Consider the following 14,261-nt stretch of genomic DNA (forward strand, 5'->3'; position numbering starts at 1 on the left):
ACACTTGTCCCATGGAGTCAGAAGCGCCATGGGACAAGTGTGAACCATTTCATTAGAATGGACATCATTCAGCTACACGGCCAAGACATGGGTGACTCCTACAGAAGACCTAGGGACAAAGAAGGCTTTCTACCGAGAGCACTTCCTGCACATATCTCTGGACAGCTTCATTACCCGCCCAAGCTACATGGACACACACTTGTCCCATGGAGTCAGAAGCGCCATCGGACAAATCTGTACATCTTCACACCAGCTACGGGTCAAGACATGTAGATATGGGGCCCACCCCCTCCCCCTAGAAGATCGGATCTGCCAAATCTGCGAGCTCGAGCCAGAGACAGAAGAACACTACATATGCAGGTGCCTAGTGTACTACGAGATCTCGGGACGCTTCCACTGCATGTTCAAAGAAGGATTCGGGCCACTCTCGAGAGTGATGGATTTCAAGGACCAGAGATGCCTTGGGGTCTTCCTACTAGAAATACGGCGCCACAGAGACCACTTCCTCCAGACCTCAAAGTAGAGACAGGGAGCCGCCCAACGCCTGCTCATAGAATTCTACCGAGAGCCAACTACCATCCCCACCCTTGAGCCCCCACTAGCCCCACTGACCTCCCGGCCGCAGGGGACCATCCTAGCCATAGCCACGGCAAGAAGCAAAGCCTGGCACCCATGCCCAACCGGCCCCCGCAGGATGCACATGTCGAGGATACAAGGGATACTATGCTGCCATCGAAGGTCCTTGCTCCGCATGGGTCCACCATAACCTGTGACCACTCATCAGTGGCCAGCTCCAATGCACTTTTCTTTATATCTAATTAGTGCAAAGGAAATAAATTTAATAAATCATTATATAGACAAATTAATGAAAAAGGATACAAATTCTATTTCTATAGAGTTGTGACAAGTATGCAGTTAGTCTTTATACTGTGGAGCGTCAGCCACCTCTTCCTGACCCACTTGAGCCTTGTCCAGAGACCACCACTTTCTTTATAGAAAGTAGGGTCCAAGACGCCATTGACAGACTTAGCAGAGAAAAGGCACAAGATCATGATGGATTAGTAGCCGAGCACTTGATCCATGCTAGAGATTTGGTGGCAGGATTCCTAGCATACATGTTTAATAGAGCCATGTGTGAAGGCCTACCAGAAAGCTAGAGCACGAACACTATTGTGCCTATCCTCAAGTCAGGAGACCCTGCTCTACCCAGTAACTATCGGACTATCATGGTTGGGCATACATTGGCTAAGTTATATGCTTCCATCCTTGAGCATGAGTTAAGCAAGTGGGCACAGATGTGGGGTCTTAGAGCACAAGGACACACTGGCTATAGGAGAGGCTTCTCCACATTGGATCACATCCTCACACTCAGAGCAATCATTGAGGAGGGAAGGGCCCATGGCCGACCGACCTACTGCTGCTTTGTGGACTCCCGCAAAGCCTTTGACACAGTACCAAGAGCCAAGGTACGAGCTAGGGACAAAGATGGCTTTCTACCGCGAGCATTTCCTTCATACTATAGATGATGGATTTATTGTTCGCCCGAGATACATAGACACCCACCTTTCTCATGGGATCAGATGTACTATTGGCCAGTTGCGCACCTCCTGACATCAGCTAGAGATCGAGACTAGCAGATATAGATCCATCCCACTAGAGGAGCGCATATGCCAGATATGCCAATTAGAGCTAGAGACAAAGGAGCATTATATCTGCTGTTGCCTAGCGTATTATGAGGTCCATGGTTGTTTCCACTGTCTCTTTAGAGACAGATTTGGACCACTATCCAGAGTCGTGGATTTTACCGATTAGCGATGCCTTGGCCTCTTTCTTCTTGAGATACGACGGCTTCGTGACATGCGCCTCAGGAGTACAACTGCTCCAAGACACTGAGGCCCTTCACAGAGGCAGCTCACAGACTTCTTTGCAAAGGAGACTCAGAAGACTTCAACACAGTTACAGCCACAATCCACAAGAGAGCCTTTCTCACCGCCACAGTCCACACACAGGCATGGATCTAGACATCCTAGGCCTCAACACACACATTGACGACACCTTCATAGGCGGATGCAGGGGATTATTGCTTGGGCTAGAGCTAGGCCCTCCATACCCACATGAGATTGTACCATTTGGAGCTCATTGTTACTAGATAGAGCTCTATGTTTTACACATAGCCATAGTTAATTTCCTTTCTTATTTTGCTTTGTGCTACATACTTTGCCCAGACAGTTGTACCATCATACACGTGATTGTAACTCATGGTCTCATAGGTCATTTTGGCCTTTTGTAGACGTTAATATATCATTTCATTTCTCTCTTTTGTACATATTATACCTTCATTATTTAGTATTCAGCATTCATCCACTCTCTCTCTCTCTCTCTCTCTCATAATGGGTAACTTATATTAATTACGAAGAAAGTATAGGATAACACGATTACAAAGTGCAAGGTGACTCTAGGCCATCATATATGAACCAAATACAATGGATTCAACAAATGGACAAGGATGAGTGTGCAAGAGGCACCCCGGGACTAGATAGACATAGATGCTCAAGATTGTTGACAAGATTTTGCCACATGGGCCTAGACCTTTGTTGTCGATGTATCTTGTACACCATCTTCAAAGAAGTCCCCTAGCATAGCAAAACATTTGAACCTACGAGGGTCAGCCCGTTGAGGAGGAAGGTCCACCTATAGTGTGGAAGGTAGAACTTGCATACTTGCAATCCCATGGAGTGATGACTCGACCAGCAGTGTCAAAAGCCAACTGGGCTAGAGGGTCACGAGCAGTGTTGTTGTTGTTGCTCTTTGGGGAGCTATAGATCCTTGGGAGTAGTAGCAACTCGACCAGTCGATGCCTCTGAGGATGTCTCGGGAACACAAATAAGTGCACAGGAGATTCGGCGATGAAGAAGGGTCAACATGTACTATTAGGCATAGAAGTCTCCTTGGCTTTTCCCTTATTGTGTCGAGCTCACATCCATCCGTGTGTCTCCAAATCTAAAGGAGGAGCTGGTTGCTTGGGTTTAGACTAGCTAGGCTGAATAATATGTTGCTTAACAAGACGAGGGGGTATGTTTTGGTCCTTATCCATGGGCTGGTCCACCAAGGTACTCTTTCCATGTGGACATTCTGCCAAGAAGTGACCCAGTTGACCACGAGAAACAATGTCCAGCAAAAGTACCCCACTTGAGCCAAAACCAAAGAGGCCGCATACCATTGCAATTGAGGCCCAACTAGTTGGGTTTCTTTCTAGTTGTATTCCATAGCATACACAGCCATTTTCTATTAGCTGCCTTCAAAATGGAGGGCACCAACAGTGAACACATGACCCACTACAGCAATAGAATCCTTGAGGAAGGCCCGGTAAACAGCCAAGCAACACTCTACTTCCACCCATATCAGACATGCTTGCTTGAACAAACACTGGAAGTCTAACATGGAACACCATGAAACAATATGCACCAACTATTTATCAAAAAAGAGGAGTTGATGTGGAGAAGAAAATCTCATGCGAAGGGAGAGCAAAGCATAACCTCAGAAGCCACACTGACTAGCAAAAATTTCCTCCACACCATCAGTCTAAAGAAGAGATGTCAAACACTAATGGATCCTGATCAAGACCGGAATCCGACCATGAAGAGAGAATGACACCTCACTCATGAAAGGCTGATAAGGAGTGAAGGACCTCCTAAGTATTCACGAGCGTGTCCAAGATCTCTTCCTCCACGCAAACAAGAGTAGCTCAATTATTGTGCTCAAAATACTCCTTCAAAAGAGAGTTAGCAAGCTCTAGCAATTGTTCCCAATTTGGCTCTAGCAAATCCTACAAGGTAGAAGCCACCTGAGCATACGAGCATAGCAGAGAATCATCCAAGTCAAGGGCCTCAAGAGCAGCAAAAAATTCTTCATGCTTGCTACATTTAACAGATGGTTGGACATCATGGGGGAGTTGAACCATGTCATCAATGCAAGGCTCTATGTCTTCTACCACCACATCTTCTTCTATGTCGATGTCTAGATTCAAGGCTATAACATCCCAGCCCATAGTCTCCATATCCAAGCTCATTATCAAGATATGGGTGCTATTAGCTATTCGTGATGTGTCGCTCAGTATCATGCTGCCTGGTCCAGATGCACAATAGCCTCAGCAAGCGGGCAAGCTTGCAACAGTGTGCACAAAAGGAGGGGGTGTGCTAGGCAACAAGGTTGAAGACAGAGAAGGCTGAACCCTGCACAGTGCTACAAAAATGAGCTACAGAAAGGGCACGCAAACACCCTAGCTATGGGCCAACAGCTGATGTAGGGGGGGCATACTCAAACGCTTAGGTTGGAAGGAACAAGGCAGACACTAGGGCTGCAAGAAGGTGCATAGAGGCATAGGGGGCATCAGTGCAGTCAAGCACTGCACAGACAACACGGTAGGTACATGGAGCTATAGAACCACACTGCAAGGGTGGCACGCAAGCGTGCAGGCTACAAGGCGGTGCACAGGCGTGCAAGCCACAAGGGTCACACAATCTCTTTTTTTTTTCATAAAGGGTAATTGTACTAATTATGAGAAAAAAAGTACAAGATCACATGACTACAAAATGCACAATGGCTCTAGGCCATTGTGCATAGTCACAATGAAGGTACAAAGGAAGCGAAGTGACTAAAGGGAGGCAAAAGAAACTGCAATTGGCCAAACAAGCAAATCTTGTCTAAGCATCTCTCTCTCTTTTTTTCGTAAAAGGTAATTGTATTAATTACGAAAAAAAGGTACAAGTTTACATGGTTACAAGATACACGATGGCTCTAAGCCATCGCGTGTAATCTCTCTCTCTCTCTCTCTCTCTCTCTCTCTTTTGTAGAATCCCAATACAAAGCCACGAAAAAGTTACACGAGTCATGGCAAAGACCCAAAGGAAATTGCCATATGCCAGAGAAGCAAGTCCTCCCGAGGGAGCAAGTCCGAGTGCCGAATGAGATCTATCTGCCAATGCAAGAGACCTTTAAGCCGGCAATGTATCTCGATACATTAGAGGCCGAATCAAAAAGAAAGGCATTCCGAGTGGTCCAATTGTGCCAGCATCCCCAATATTTCAAAAAGTGGAATAAGATCTTCATATGCAACGGTGGCGGTGTGGGGTATTTTGGGTGTGCAAAAACCCAATCAAAAGGGGTTAGTGAGAACCCCACCAACGTGCGCCAAATCTGTGACAAAAGCGACCAGATATTCTTGGCGAGCGGGCAAGAAATAAATCGATGTCGGGCCGATTCCACGGTAGTGGTGCAAAAGAAACAATTGCCGTTCGAGATTCGACGCTTGGAAAGGGCCGAGGCAAGAGGAAGACCACCAATCATCGCCCGCCAAAGAAAGACCTTACATTTGAAAGGTGTCTTATTCAACCAGCCCTCCATCACAGTTGCCTTCCACCATGACTGAGATTTCCGCAATCCCCAGACAGTATTAGCTTTAACCCCCACCCATTGATGATCCTTAATCAGAGCCCAAATTTCAAGTTGATCCTAGTGGGTTCGGCCGCGAACGTTTCGTTGTAAGGCGGACTCGAGAAACCCTAGGCGACAAACCCCATAACATTCCATAGGAATGTCGGGCAGTGTCGCTTAGATTTGTCTCTCAATAGACCACTAAAAGCATGCTTGGACAGCTGATAGGCGGGCACGTTATAGTTGGTATCAGAGTGAAACTTTGTAATAATACTTGATTGATATAAAGTTCGTAGGCATATTCTAAACAGAGTAACCTAAGTGGTATGACTTGATTGGTAGGCACCTTCTGCACCCACAAATGCTGACATGCAAGAGAAGAAATTCGAAACGAATAGACTGAGCTCCATGCATTCAAAATCGTAGTAGTCCAAGGCAGCAATGGCAAGAAATATGTGAGCATTGGCAACATAATTGTCTGGGCTACTTTGAGACGAACATGGAAGGGCCAGGCCTGAGACTTCCAATACAGAAACTTAGCCGCCAGTTTTTGATAAATCCACTGCAGAAGCTACTTTGGGGAAACATCAACACCCAAAGGGTACCCAAGATGCCTGACAATGGAGCCACAAGGAACAACCATACCTTGCCAGTCCAATGACTGCAAATCCGACTCCGTGCAGCTGAGAATGGCTGATTTCAACGCATTGACGCGAAGGCCGGATGCCTGACCAAAGAGAGCCCAAACATCCAATGCTTTGCGAAGGTTATCCTAGTCTGCACGCAAAATCATAAAGCTATCATCAGCCAAGGATTGACTAATGAAGTGCTGTCCAGAAGGAAGCGACAATCTAGCCAACTGCGTAGAAGCTGCCATATAAGATAACATTGAAAGAACTGGATGAGTCGCAAGGGCAAAGAAGAGAGGGCTCAAAGGGCACCCCTGTCTGACAGAGCAGAAAAGGACAAATGGCTCAGTAATGCCTCCATTCAGCATGACTCGCGAAGACACCGTAGCACTGATGGTGTAGATCAGACGAGACATCCGAGCACCAAAGCCCATAGCAGACATAAGTTCAGCAAAACGAAAGACCAGTCCAGATAGTCAAAAGCCTTTTCCAGGTCCAATTGAATCAGTACGACCTCCTGATTAGAATGCCTTGCATAATCAATCGCCAGTTGCGCATTTAATACATTGTGCAGAATGTTTCGGCCCTTAATGAAACCATATTGAAGAGGGTGCACAATGGCAGGGAGATGCTTATGTAGCCGATTCGCCATTACTTTGGAAAAGATTTTATACATAGAACCCATCAAAGAAATTGGGCGCCAATGTTTCAACGTAGACGACGAAGGAACCTTTGGAAGCAGTTTAATAAGTCCTTTCCATGAGGAAGGCATGATCCCCATTTCCCACACCTGCTGAAACAAAGCCTTCAATGGTTTTGCCAATTGGGTAGCAAAAGCCTCAAAGAACTCATTGGTGAGACCATCCCAGCCAGGACTTTTATCCTTGGGCAAGTGTAACAAAACGTCCATAACCTCCGCCTCACAAATATCTAACTCCATAGTAGCTTGCATGTCCTGCGAAACCTAATTGCGGACCAGGTCATAAACAACCGAACGGGCCTGAGTAGTTTGGACTGAAGGTGGAAAAGTGGAACCAAGAAGATCGAGGAAATAATTCCTACACATATGCACAATAGTCTGCGGATCAAGGACCAAGTGGCCTTCTGCATCCTGGAGTCTAGTCATATTCTCTTGAGCAGGAGAGGCATGGAGAGCTCGAAAGAACTTATGAGTCTGACATGCACTATCTTGCAAAGTCTCCATCAGATGTTGCAATTTGGCCTGCTGATACGATTTCAACTGAAACTCTTTAATAAGATCAGCCACCCGCATTGCCAGTGCTAGCAGAAATGCATCATCTGGAGTGTCCACCAGCAGAGAACGAACCAAAGCCAGCAGGTCCTCCGCTGCTTGTTGACGCCGCCGACAAAGAGAGGCATGATGGATCCCATACTGCCGAGCAACCCGCTGCACATTAGAGAGCAATCGTTCAAACAAAGCAGTACCCTGAGAGAAGAAGTCCAATAAGAATCAATCAATCAATTGCTGCATATAGCCCTGAAAGATTGCGTGCTTCAAATAAGACAAGTTGAAACGCAAAGGGAGTCTCTCCAGAAATTGCTTAAAAGGTGCACTGGGTTGTGTAAGCAGCTCAAGCTGCAAAGGGAAATGGTCCGACAAGGCATATTGCTGCAATACTTTCATTTAGAGCATCTCAGGAAGGAAATCATCATTCTGCATGATGTATATGCAGTCCAACCGCGACCATGTTGTTGCATACTGGGCAGAATGGAAAGTAAACCCTGTAGAAGACGGGTGTAGCCAGGACCAGAGATCTTGCTTAAGAACAGCAAGAGCCAACTCATGCCACATACGACTTTCCGGCGCGTCCATTACCGAATGCTCCAATGTGGACTGGGAAGAATCAACACACATATTGAAATCCCTCATCAAGAAGCCCCGTCTGCCAAGTGACAAGGAAGTCTGCAAAGTATGCCAAAGCTCCCGGCGAGATAAAGGATCATTCGGAGCATAGAAGCCAAGTAACCATAAGATCTCCCCTTCAAATAAAATTTCAATCACCAGAAAGCAGCCATGTACATCATTTTTAATAAGAACAGGCTGATATTTTTCATGTACAATCATGAGCACACCCGAATAATGCATGGCCTGTGTCCCTGCATAGAACAAACGAAAGCCATGGCAATCCACAGCTTTTCCGGCTTCTCCGTGACTCTTGTGCTCAACAACACACAAGACATCCCACTGATTCTCATGCAATACAGTCCACATGGCATGTTGCTTGTGGCGAGAACAAATTCCTCGCACATTCCATGGGCTATTTTCATCTGTATTCAAAACAAAATCAGGTACGAGGCACAGCTTGCCTCGATTTGACTTTTTCTGCGAGAATGTCCAGGACTCCCTCATCCAAGAAATCTGCCAACACGGCAAAAGAGTTCTGAGGACCAGATTAGACGGCATATCTGGTGGCTTGGAGATGAAACGGGAATAACGACAATCCCACGAAGTAATGACGTTGCCTCTGGTATCAAAAGCCAACTTAGCAGGTGGACCCTTTGGACGATCCGAATACACTCTCCTAGTGGGCTGACGACGGGGGGCAAAGAAAACCATAGCAGGAACAGAGTGCTCTGAAGACAACATTTCTTTACTGCGCATATAGGTACGCATGGAATCTTGTGAGGCAGTAGGCACAGTATTCTCCATGCCAGTAACAACCTTGTTGCCTTTTTTCGCGCGTACTTTAACCAGTCAGTGCCACGGGAATCCAAACCCGAAACCTGTTGTTTACCTTTATCCAAAACTTTAGGTGGGTGGATAGCATCCTGCGACCGAGTATCACACACCATATCTTCCATGGGCAGCGCAACATGCCCAGCATCTGAAGTGTGTTGCTGCTCTAGGCATTCGGCCATAAAATGCCCCAATTGTCCACAGGAAAAGCAATGTCCTCCAAAATTGCCCCATTTTAAACGAAAGTGTAAAGGATGCATGCCAGAGCAATTGAGATGTAACCAAGCAGGCCTTTTCCTTGCAGTGTCCCATAACATACACAACCAGTTGCAATTCACGGCCCTTAGACTTGGAGGGACTAGAACAGTGCCCACAGCGGCCATAGCGTCCTTCAACACAGGCGGGTGGGTCGTCAGGCGGAGCAGGCAGGCAGTCGTCAGGCAGGTGGGTCTTCAGGTGCGCAGGCAGTCGTCAGGCGCGCAGGCAGTCGTGAGGCGCGCAGGCAGGCGTCAAGCGGCAGTCAGGCGCGCAGGCAGTCGTCAAGCGGCAGTCATCAGTCTCTCTCTCTCTCTCTCTCTCTCTCTCTCTCTCGTAATGGGTAATTATATTGATTACAAAAAAAGTACAATATATCAAGATTACAAAGAGCAGGTTGGCTTTAGGCCATCATGTTTAAACCAAATACAATAGATTCAACAAGTGCAACATGATGAGAATCTTCAAAGAGGTCCCCCAACACAGCGAAGGAAATGGGTCTGTGATGTTCAGCCTGTGAGAAGGAAGGCACATCCGCTAGATGGGAAGAATAATTTGGATATGCACAATCCCATGAAGTGACGATTGACTCTACCGGCAGTATCAAAAGCCAACTGAGCTAGAGACTTGTAGGCACACAGCAATGATCAAGATGATTGCTCATTTTTTTGGTGCTCTTTAGGGGCCTACGAGTCCTTGGCAATAATAGGAACTCGAGCGGCAGGCACATCCAAGGATTTGTCTCAACGACACGAATAAGTGCAGCGGGTATCCTACAAAGAAGAAGGGTTAGGAGGTGCTCTGGGGACAGAAGTCTCCTTTGTGTTTCATTTGTTGCAATCTATTGCTCAGTAAAGTAGGGAGGTGTATTCTGATCCCTATCCATGGGCTGATCCACCAAGGCACTCTTTCAATCTAGACATTCGCCGATAAAATGACCCAGCTGACCATAGGAGAAGTAGTGGCCAGCAAAAGTACCCCACTTTGAGCCAAAACCAAAGAAGGCCGCATGCCTATACAATTGAGGCACAACCAATTGGGTCACTTCCTAGCAATATCCCACAACATGCATAATTTGTTTCTGTTGATTGCCTTCAAACTAGGGATACCAAGTTCCAACACATGGCCTTTGGCAGTCATTGCATCCTTGAGAAGGGCCCAATAGATAGCTGAACAATTCTCCACTTCCACCCATACTGTGTTGTTTCAATATGCACCAACTGTTTCTCAAAGAAGAGGGGCTACTTTTGGAGAAGAAAATCACACGCCGAAGCTAACAAAAGGGCAACCTCGTAAAATCCATGTGGACCGGTGAAGATCTCCTCCATATTATCAGTCTAAAGAATAGAGGTCAGCCACTGGCAGATCCTGGCAAACACCGGAATTTGATGCATGAAGAAGAGAATAACATTGTGCTCATAGAAAGCTAAAAAGGAGCAAAGAACCTCTTGAGTTAGCCTTTTTATATCCAAAACCTCCTCCTTCACACAAATAGGGATAGCGCAATGATTATGCTCAACATATTCTTTCAAGAGGGAGTTCACAAGCTCGCACAACTATTCCTAGTTTGATTCTTGCAAATCTTGAGAAGAGGAAGCCACTTGAGAGCTCTCTCTCTCTCTCTCTCTCTCTCTCTCTCTCTCTCTCTCTCTCTCTTTGCGCACGCACGCATCTATGAGACCTCTCAGCTCACCTTTGGCCCCACCCTTAGTATACTATGTTTCTTTGACTACCCTAACATTTCCTTATAGTTATCACTTTACTTTGGGTTTAGATGCCATTTCTTGGAGCAGCAAGCAAAAACGCTCTTTGTTCCATGGAGGCAAAGTATCGAGTTGATTGTGCAACTACCCAAGATGTTGTTTAATTGAGGGATTTCCACAACCATAGCCTATAATTATTCATGGTGACAATCAAAGCTATCTTGCCTTAGCCTAGTCACCACTATTTGATGCTCAAATGAAGCATATTTAGATCCAATATCACTATGTTCGGGTATGCATACAAGATGGGGAGCTGGTGCTAGTTTATTGCCCCACAACGGATAACATGCAAACATCTTCATGAAGGCTCTTCCATTGCCTTTGCTTCCTCATACGTGTCCCTTGGGAGTTCATGCACATATGGGATCTAAGAGGGGGTGTTACTTGTCATAATCATCTCCTAGTTGTGAGCCCTACACTGAATCAACAAGGGACATTACAAGTTTTGTCCGGGTCCAATCATTTTGGTCACATTTGGCCATTTTGTCCTTTGTCCCTATTTTTGGAACCCATCCATGTTTTTGGTTGGGGTGCTTTCCTAGAGAATTTTTATGTCAATCTTGCTTTTTTATAGGCCCCTTCTATTCGTTGGTCAACACGCATTTAGTAATTGAGTAATTCTATCTCCCACCTTCTCTCTCCTAACACCCTCCCTTGTAGTTACACTTGCGGCACATAAGGGTTAAAAGTTGAACCTTGCATCAACATCTTTTCATCATTCAATTGAGTACCTCATCTTTATCATATGCTTGCCTTTAGTGTTTCTCTTCTTCCTCATGTGCACCCTCTTGCATTGCACCTCTCACACCCATCACCCAATTCTAGAAGGTGCAATAGAGTCCATTACCATGAACAGGTCCAAGCCATCATTACGCACCCCCAAGGATGCCCTACCATGACATTCGTGAGGACATATTCATTATGCTTCCACGACCCATATAGGCCATCCTCAAATAACATATAGTCCACTACTTGAGCCACTTTCTCCACATAAGTCCTATTTCCCCTTTGGCACCATTGTACTCTATCATGAGATATATGTACATATACCTTGCTATTAGCAAGTGATGTATGTATCAAAATCATGGCATTGTATCTCTTGGGGCAAATAGGCCACTTTGACCTCTTTAGAGACATTAATATTCTCTCTCTCTCTCTCTCTCTCTCTCTCTCTCTCTCTCTCTCTCTCTCTCTCTCTCATGGATAATTATATTAATTATGAAAAAAGATACAAGATTATAAGATTACAAGTTGCAGAGTAGCTCTAGGCCATCATGGCATGGGCCGGGGCCTCCGCACACGCGTGCGCACACGCACACACTCTCTCTCTCTCTCTCTCTCTCTCTCTCTCTCTCTCTCTCTCTCTCTCTCTCTCTCTCTCTCTCTATAGCAAGGAAGATGTACCAAATTCATATAGCTTCAAAGGTTGCAATGATCCTCTGCTCCTTGAAATCATCGAGATATCAGGGTGCACTTTTGATCCCCATGGAAACCGCGCCAAAGTGGACGCTCCTGAAGTTGCTGTCTAGCATATGCCACAGCTGAGCAAATAAACAAGTAATACAGCATGTGCCCATCACAGTATGCGGCTTATTCTAGATGGTCAAGAGTCTTTAAAGTCTTCTTATGTGGCCTACAACACCTCCAATTGTACACTAAACATATGTCACTGCTGATCATCCTTACGCTGAACGAAAACCAAGGAATGAAAGCAGAAGGAATGAAGATGGAAAGGTACCTCCAATGATGCATTGCGTGGGGCAGAGGGATCGGTTGCCTGCGAACAAACAAGACAGGAATGCAATGATCCCTCTGAGGTAAGAAGCCGCCATATTAGCAGTAAGATTCGTACAATACTCACCCCGAAGAGCTTAAGCAGAGGGCAAAGGAAAGAGAGAAGGCTGCCCTGCTGCGGTGATGGTGATCGAGAAGTATCGAGTCGATTGGATTCATGCAACTGTGCATGACAACGCAATCTCCTCTCAGGAACTCTGCTGAAAAGCGGCACCGTGACAGAGACGCAGGAAACGGCTGGGAGAGTGAACATCATTCTTCACCCGTTCAAATTCAATTTGCATGGCACTAGGTGGACCTCATGAGACTTAATACATACTCCATAAGGCCTCTTTATCTATACTATATTATTATTTGAGCTACAGGTTCACGAAAGTGTCGAAGTACCATAGTGCTCTCGAACCTAGCTTCCAAACCAAACCAAAGTGGTATTAGATGCTCACATGATTGGGGGCAGAAGGAAATATAAGTGACCATTTATGTCACATAATTGGGGGCAAAGAGAAATGTGGTCTCTTTCCACCACCTTCTCCTCTCACTCTCATGGGCAGAAGACAAGAGGAGGCAAACAGCAAGCAGGCAGCAGGCAGCATGCAGGTCAGTCCTCTCTCTCTCTCTCTCTCTCTCTCTCTCTCTCTCTCTCTCTCTCTCTCTCTCCACGCAGGGCCAAGGTGTGGAATCCATCTGTCTTATCAAAGAGAGAGTCTCTCTCTCTCTCTCTCTCTCTCTCTCTCTCTCTCTCTCTCTCTCTCTCTCTCTCTCCACACAGGGCCAAGGTGTCAAATCCATCTATCTCATTAGAGAGAGACGCACGCTCTCTGCACCTCTCTGTCTCAGTCAGTCTCTCTCTCTCTCTAATGATCTTGGGCGTTGGATTGGGGTGGAGAAAGCGAGGCCGTCGGATTTTGATTAATGGGCAGGGCAGGAAAGGACGTGCAATTCGAAAACGAGGGAGGGTACTTTTGCATATAAGGGGGGTGGGGTTTGCCAGCGATGCCTCATGCAATTTAGTGGCACGTCAGAGAGAGAGAGAGAGAAAGAGAGGCGCGCACGCACACACACACACTCTCTCTCTCTGTGTGACGTCTACCATCACAAAGAGAGAGACACACACAAAGAGGCGCAGTCGTTTTGTCGCCACACTGCCATCTTCAAGTTGACTGCCATCCACGCTGCGCAGGTTCGGGAAATGACAAGATTGACTGCCATCCACACTGCACATGAAGAATATCATGCTTGCCATCTCTCTCTCTCTCTCTCTCTCTCTCTCTCTCTCTCTCTCTCTCTCTCTCTCTCTCTCTCTCTCTCTCTCTCTCTCTCTCTCTCTCTCTCTCTCTCTCTCTCGTATGCACAGAGAGAAAGAGAGGGAGAGAGGCCCATGTGTTGCAAACTGTGCAGAGAGAGGGAGAGAGGCTCGTGCGCTACAGACACTACGACCGTGTAGAGAGAGGCGCTTACACTAACACGAGACGCTACTGCTAGGTGGCAAAGGCAGAGGAGGCCCATATTGCTGCTGTCGGCGCCTGGGCACACTCACACTACTGCGGGCAGAATGCGGAGAGAGAGAGAGAGAGAGGGGCATTAGATACGTTAGCTTATTAGATTACTTAGTTAGTTTAATTTAGTTAGTTACTCAATTTAATAATTTAGTTGGTTAGTTAGTTTAGTTTAGTTAGTTACATTAGATTA

The 14,261-nt window shown here is 46.3% G+C and overlaps 1 protein-coding gene across 7 annotated transcripts in view; it reads right to left on the reverse strand.

Moving 5' to 3' along the window:
* LOC148037105 (Thioredoxin family protein) overlaps positions 1 to 12,870 on the reverse strand; it is an 86,208-nt gene extending 73,338 nt beyond the window's left edge. For 3 of the 7 annotated variants that reach the window (XM_087676041.1, XM_087676042.1, XM_087676040.1), the window contains exons 1-3: positions 12,640 to 12,870; positions 12,517 to 12,555; positions 12,183 to 12,303 (exon numbers count right to left, since the gene is read on the reverse strand). In XM_087676041.1, coding sequence (XP_087532167.1) covers positions 12,183 to 12,303; positions 12,517 to 12,555; positions 12,640 to 12,828 — 349 coding nt within the window. In that variant the 5' untranslated portion in view covers positions 12,829 to 12,870. Of the gene's footprint in view, positions 1 to 12,182; positions 12,412 to 12,516; positions 12,556 to 12,639 lie in introns of all 7 variants that reach the window. The other 4 variants (XM_087676043.1, XM_087676046.1, XM_087676044.1 and 1 more) reach the window with 4 other exon arrangements.
* Between the last annotated feature and the right edge of the window lie 1,391 nt (positions 12,871 to 14,261).

The sequence above is a fragment of the Lygodium microphyllum genome, chromosome 4 (genome assembly GCF_053477565.2).
Source record: "Lygodium microphyllum isolate KBCC chromosome 4, Lygodium_microphyllum_v1.1.10, whole genome shotgun sequence".
In the NCBI taxonomy this organism is placed as follows: Eukaryota; Viridiplantae; Streptophyta; class Polypodiopsida; order Schizaeales; family Lygodiaceae; genus Lygodium; species Lygodium microphyllum.